General features: G+C 37.1%; 1 protein-coding gene across 1 annotated transcript; it reads left to right on the top strand.

The window, feature by feature from the left end:
- Positions 1-1,937: 1,937 nt before the first annotated feature.
- Positions 1,938-6,094, top strand: LOC136815421 (protein unc-93 homolog A-like). Its single transcript, XM_067071868.1, has 6 exons — positions 1,938-2,441; positions 2,737-2,925; positions 3,715-4,049; positions 4,349-4,460; positions 4,887-5,042; positions 5,592-6,094. Exons 1-6 carry the CDS (start codon positions 2,024-2,026, stop codon positions 5,849-5,851), a joined length of 1,470 nt encoding a protein of 489 aa, XP_066927969.1. The 5' UTR covers positions 1,938-2,023; the 3' UTR covers positions 5,852-6,094.
- Positions 6,095-6,928: the final 834 nt, after the last annotated feature.

Genomic DNA, 6,928 nt, shown 5'->3' with positions numbered 1-6,928 from the left:
ATAAACGTGCCGAAGGGCGCCAAATTGCCCAATTAAACATCAAAAAAATTTTGGCGCCCCTCTCAGATCTTTCTGAGTGGTGCACTGCACACCCGGCACCCCCTGCCAGGCCGCCACTGGCCCTGACGCCCTGACTCTGCGCGTATACTTTCTCGCGTTTACTGACCCTCTAAACGGACAATAGCATCGTCTAGTATTGACATTGAACAAAGTGAACGCAAGGACGCATCGTGTCCTCGTTCACGAATCACCTATGATTCTAATCGGGGTCGACCCAGACTGTTTGAAGTAATGTTTGCTTAAACACGTTCACTCCCTCCAAAAAATCAGGAAATGTCTACCTTTGAATTTCATCAAGTCAAGAGTTCAACTCTTGTTCTTGTGGTCTTTACTTCAGTTCAAATACCTTCAAATTGCTGTATACTAATCCAATACAAATGGCTACCACCGGAATTTTGACCTTCGGCATCAACAGCGTCGTACCGTACCGATAAGAAGGCTCAAAAGAATTTAACTGACGTGAGACTCAATTTTCACAAATATTAGCTAAAAATGTACTATACCCTAATACAGCCATTAGCATTGCATATAGTAGTGACAAAACAAACTTTACTTTCTTATTACCCCTAATGCTTTCACTTGGTGGATAATTTGTCGTCGAAAAATATCAAGTGAGAAGATTCACACATAATCATTGCCTTTACAACAGGCTCAGGTAAGAACTTCTTTCGCAAAGTTAGTTGCTTCTGTAGATGCGTTTATCTTGGTTGCCCTTTGTAGCGTACAGTCTAGACCCGGGAGGGTTACTAGGGTTGGTGGATAAGGGGTATGTACAGACGGGACCTCCAAAAACTGACCCTTAGAGAGACTTTTTTACAATTTTTTCTCGAAATCAAGAAAATTTCCTAAAAATCGTGAATTTTCTGAGCCTTAGGACGGACTACTTTGAAATTTTCTGATTTTTGTAACCCTCAGAGAGACGTTGGAAGGTGAAAAACCGACCCTCATCTTCCGTTCATACCTAGCACCCATTTTGCCTGAGTACCCCCCCCCCTCCGAGTCTAGACAAGCTGAAATGTTGCCACACCTAAAAATTTGAACTGTTTGGTGCAGGCTTAGGGTTTTTTTATATCTAGAGTGTTGTAAGCCGATACGTATAATTTGGTTTTCATCTCTCAAACACAAATGTATCAATAAAAACGTAGTCGTACTGTTTGTTTTGATTTCATAGTACCCATGTAAACATTACTACATTCAATTTTAATGAACGTGATCTCGTTTTCTACTTGAGAAGGGAAATTATAAGGTGTGCGTTGGTTGGTAGAAAGTCTCGTTTAAATTTTAAATTTTACATTCTAAGAGATGATTGTTGTCAGTTGGTTGTGTACATGATACCATTTTCTCTAGTCAACAGAAGTTCCATTTCTCGCTACATCTAACCACAGTGATTTAAAAAAAATAGTCCAACCTGTTAGAATTCAAGACAAATTTTGGATTGATTCCCATTGGGTATACTGCATGCACCAGAGGGGAATTTTATACACAATGAGCTTCCCCTATATCAAAACATATCAGGGGGATATTATGCGTGCAGCGGCTAGATGTAACTTTAATGTATGGGAAATGTGACGATGTTTAACCCTTTCAGTCAAATAGCTGAGGGACCCCTTATTTGAAGGCTTTTATCTCAGGGACGAAGAGGTTTCCAGACCCTTTGTAGTTACCGTTGGAAAAACCATAACATTTGGATAAAAATAGGCTTTAGCCAGCCTTCCCCTTTTAGTGATGAATCGCCTTGAAAATTCTGAATTATTCAGATACTAAAAGTTAACACTCTTTGTCTTAGCGAGAACACTTATACTTTTTTCTTTTTTTTTTCTTTGGCTTCTTCTTTGGTAGACAAAAAGATTCGAAAGTTTTATAGACAGACATCTCAAACCAGGTGATTGTCCCTTTAACTTTCTTTACCTTAGATAGTCGGTGCGCAAAAAATTATCATCATAAGACTTCCTGGAGAAGAAGAATGTCACCACCAGAAACAACAACAACACAAAAAGAACCGGCACTAAGCATCAAAGAACCAAACCTCGTTCAAAACGGTAACAATCAACACCAAATACCGATGGATGTTCATACAATACGCAGATCAACATATAAAAACCTTATCATTGTTAGTTTAGGCTTCCTATTCCTATTCACCGCTTTCCAAGCTCTACAAAATCTACAAAGTAGCATACACACGGATGCTAAACTAGGCTTAGCATCGTTGTGTGTCATTTATGCATCACTGGTTTTATCCTGTATGTTCGTTCCACCGATTTTGATCGACAAGTTAGGTGCAAAGTATACTATCATTGTGGCAATGAGTGGTTATGTAGTGTACACGTTATCTATGTTCTATCCACATTGGGGAACGCTGATACCAGCTTCAATACTGCTAGGTTAGTATGTTACACCCATATCGCTTCACAAATAGTTTTTGTTATCACAAAACATATTCGAGGCTGAAAATATTTTGTCCCCGATGGGGGAATTGTCATAGTTTTAATGATCCGCATTTAAAATGAAATAGAAAAAATTGCCCACTGAATTTTTTTTGAGCTGAGAAAAATAGAATTTCGATAAAATATTCAATCCCACTGTCATGTGGAAAGAAGTTCCACCGGGGCTGTGATACAGGGGTGTGTTATATCATTGAACTACTTTTCTTCCTACCTTCTACTCTTTATTTTCTAGGTACAGGTGCGGCACCTTTATGGGCGTCAAAATGTGCTTACGTAACAACCATGGGTATACGATTAGGCCGAAGCACAGGGCAATCTGCTGACATTATCATTACCAAATTATTTGGAATCTTCTTCTTGGTGTTTCAGTCAGGACAGATATGGGGAAACTTGATCGCATCACAAATATTAGAACCTACGGGTAGGTATGATACCCTGGTTTTCTAGCCAATCGGGATGCTACATAGCTCAACAAGCCGTCTGATTCCTTCTCTACTAACAAGTTTTCAATATCTCGAACGCAATGTTTCATATTTGAAACATTTTTTCTATATCTATATTAGACCCGAAATCAGACCAGAAATTTCAAACTTCACTTATATTAGACGGGTTTGAATTTACAAAGGTTGAATGAAAAAAGAAAGATCAATGCTTTAAAAAATCTTACCTTGTTTGCCCTTCTAAAGTCAAAACCAAACCCTTCCATGAAGCTTTAAGCAAAATAGCTGATAGGAACATTGAGCAGAAATTATACGTTACTCCTAAAATAGTTACGAAAAAGAAGATGTTACGTAGTCTTATAGGGGTCATCCATATAGTATGTACGCAAAATTTTATAATCCAAATATACCCCTCCCCTCATTGTACGGAGAGAACAATAGAAAAGACATTATCTAAACAATAGTACGCTTTTGCTAAGTCCCCATCTCCCCCTTCACTGTGTACGTACAATGTGGATGGCCTCAAAGTGTAAACAATGTCATACCTAAAGCTAACCTTATCTAGTTTCCAGGGATGATTTTGTTGCTACAGTGCAACCTCTTTAATTCGAACCTCTCTAACTCGAACAAATTTTTAAGCCCCTTCAGTTAAAAATACCTTATGAACCTTACTCCATATCTCGAAATTTCCTTGATTCTAACAAATTTGTGTATTCCCCGTGCGTGTTTAAGCTATTTAGACTTCACTGTAACGTCTTTTTTCATCATAGGCTCCAACTCAACGGACGATTTCGATGTATCCGAAAAATGCGGTGCCAATTACTGTCCCTCCACTATTCTCAATGCTGACCGAGTTGCCGAACCAAGTACAGTCAAAATCCTAATGGGAATCTATTTAGTGTTTGGCTTCTTAGCTATGTTGGTTATATTTTTCTTTTTGGATAAAATTGAGCTTGAAAGTAGTGCAGAGAATAAAGAGCGAGGGAATTGTAGTTTGTTTATTTCAACCTTGAAGTTCTTGAGAGAACGTAAAATGCAGTTGTTAATTCCCATCACGATGTTTAGCGGTTTGGAACAAGGCTTTGTATTTGCTGATTTTAGTAAGGTACGTCTGTTATGTGCTTTCAATTGTTACCTAATTGAACCTTCTTGGACCAAACTTGGAAAATTGGCGAAAATTTCATCTCCATCTTTTAATATTTGAATAAAAAAGGAATTTCTTTACAAAATTTTGACGATTACGAATGATTTTGAGGTGCTCTAACTTACTTCTGGAATGTAGAGTTTTTACTCTGAGTTTTAACATTAGAGCCTTAGAATTTGAAGGATCGTTAATTGATGAGATTATAGGTGAGAATTTTACTTACATTGGCCTGACATTTACCCTATATGCTTACATCTTAGGCATACGTGACATGTTCGATAGGTATCGAGAAAGTGGGTTTGATCATGATTGCGTTTGGTGTTGTGGATGCCTTCTTCTCGTTGTTCCTTGGAAAGATCGTCGAATGGACTGGTATGTAATAAATAGGGTGTTTTTTTTATGATAGTAATGACAAAGAACATAGAATAAAAAAACTAAAAGGCAAAAAGAAAAGGAAAAATCTAACAGAAACAAAAAAAACTAAACGAGCTTTGCCAGAAATCAAGCTAACTATTTTTAAACTGAAACGTTCGAAAATCAGAAGTAAATAGAAAACAACGTGGTGTACTAGTAAGCTCAAAAGATGCAATTTCACGGGAAAGTTGTAACAGTTAGCATCATCTGTGCAAATAACTCTTAGTTGAAATAAGAGCCTTCGACAGGAAGAATTCAAAGCGAAAATATCAAAGTGTCGATTGAATCACCGTATAGATCTTTCTCAGTTCCTCTTGTCATTTTGTCTGAGTCAGATGTAAATTTACAGTGACATCAATAGATAAAACTATCATTTTTTTTTAGGTCGTCCAACAATGATTGGTTTTGGTTTCTTAGTCAACATGGCAGTCCTTATCTTGTTTCTAACGCTAACACCAAGTAAAAATACTGTCTACGTCTTCTACCTTGGAGCTGCGTTATGGGGATTCTCTGATGCTGTGTGGCAAACACAAATTAATGGTGAGTACACCCTCTTTTCACAGATCCGGTAGGATTTTTTCGTTAAGGCAAATATAATAGATTGAATCTCGATGGGGATTGGTAAGATTCAGTGGGGATGGAAAAAAAGATAGCACAATATTTTGCAGTGAGGGATTGTTTATTTGATTATTTTAAGCAGGTGTGATTTACCACTGCAGACGATATTTTGGCCAATTTTTCAGTTGGAGAAAATACCACTGAGTCTGTGAGACGCCTTTCCCGATATCGATATCGATATCGATCGTACTTTTTGCAGATCATGTTCAATGCCACCGGTCGTGACTTTAGCCAGTTTTTTATGTTGATATTTTTTTCTACAGCAAATGCAGTTAGTTTCTAATTGTTGTGGATCTTGACTGACAGTGGAATTGTAGATCCATGCTTTTACCGTTCTTAATGGTTAGATCAAGACTATGAGCTGTTCCGGTTCGTTTCTGCCATTCCGCTTATCAGATGATAATTCCTCCTCCTCCTCCTTGCGTCAAATGATAGATGAAAACTAGATAATTCTGTATTTTCACTTTTCAGCATTCTATGGTGTTTTATTTCCAACTCAACAAGAAGCTGCTTTCTCCAATTATCGTTTGTGGGAATCTATTGGTTTTGTCATCTCATTCGCGTACGGTGACGTCATATGTGTTGATGCCAAGATCTACATCCTGATGGTAGTCATGTGTATTGGGTGTGCTTTGTATGGTGTCATTGAAGTCATGAGACGAAGAGAAAGTGCAAGTGCAGAAATTGTTGCTTTAAATGCTAAAACTGAAGAAGTTCAAATAAAAGACTGAACAAGTCCCTGTGCTACGATTCTTCGCACTGATTTTTTAGCCGTTGTGGAAAATATGTCTTACGTTAACTTGTATGTACATTTTTTAAAGACTTTGATAGCCAAAATATTAAGGAAAAGTTTAGAACAATCAAAGGTGAAGCCACCCACTTCCTTAGAAAATCTCCAAACACCCTCACAAAATGGTGAAAAAAAGAATATTTAAAAACATTATTCATATAACAGTGCCGTAGGAAGCATTTCCAGTTTTGTGACACCGCGAGGGCCATATAATGCTTACTCAGTAAAATTTGGAAGCGATTACTGATGGGAGGGATTGAAAACTCCGCATAAGCTGCAAGGTTTTAACTTTTTTAATGGGGAACAGTTTAGTGCACTTATTTAATGGAGATTAACTTTGAGCTTTAGCTTATTTTTCTACACAGAGTGTGTTGTGGTCAGCTTTGTTAAAAGTACAATGGTGTCGACTGTCAATTGATTTTAGGTTCACAATAAATTTGAGTCCTGTTTATCGCATGAAAAGATGAACTTGATATTCTTACGTAACTAATATTTCCTCTGACCTAAATCAAAATAGAAAAGCCAAAAAGAGACCCCTTCATTTTCCGTAAAATGTCAAGTAACTGCTAACCAATAAATAGCGATGTTTTTCGTATTTATTTTTTACATTATAATTTCTTCATTTCGTACAAATGTTTCAGTGTAGCGAGAGTATTTTTTAACATTTTAGGTCATTAGCAAGACCCTCCCACAAAAGAGAACTCGAATTACGATTGTATACTGTTTCATTTGAAAGTAGCAGAATTGTAAATAAGTCACCAAAATGTTATGTTAAAGGAAAAATTGAGTTGAAAAATTCAGCTATACCATCGATGGCTATACACGTTAAATTTCGTAAAGTTCATTATGCTTTTGCAATGCTTGTGTATAAGGCTTGAGACTCTGAATATAGCACGGATGGCTAAAAAAAAATCAAACCTTATTACTGAGTACAATAGAAAATGTCCCAGGTGCACTTTTTATAAAGAATGTTTATTCGAGCTCTTTGAATTTAAAAGTATGAAAAGCCAGCAAATCT

Source organism: Clytia hemisphaerica, unplaced genomic scaffold (assembly GCF_902728285.1).
Source record: "Clytia hemisphaerica strain Z4C2 unplaced genomic scaffold, Clytia hemisphaerica genome assembly, whole genome shotgun sequence".
Classification (NCBI taxonomy): domain Eukaryota; kingdom Metazoa; phylum Cnidaria; class Hydrozoa; order Leptothecata; family Clytiidae; genus Clytia; species Clytia hemisphaerica.
This window is presented reverse-complemented; position numbering and strand designations above follow the sequence as displayed.

Bases quoted from the DNA above. Each gene is read 5' to 3' on its own strand.
- LOC136815421 (XM_067071868.1), top strand. From the start codon at position 2,024: ATGTCACCACCAGAAACAACAACAACACAAAAAGAACCGGCACTAAGC. The intron at 2,442-2,736 runs GTTAGTATGTTA...TTTATTTTCTAG, and splicing joins ACCAGCTTCAATACTGCTAG to GTACAGGTGCGGCACCTTTA. The intron at 4,461-4,886 runs GTATGTAATAAA...ATTTTTTTTTAG, and splicing joins AAAGATCGTCGAATGGACTG to GTCGTCCAACAATGATTGGT.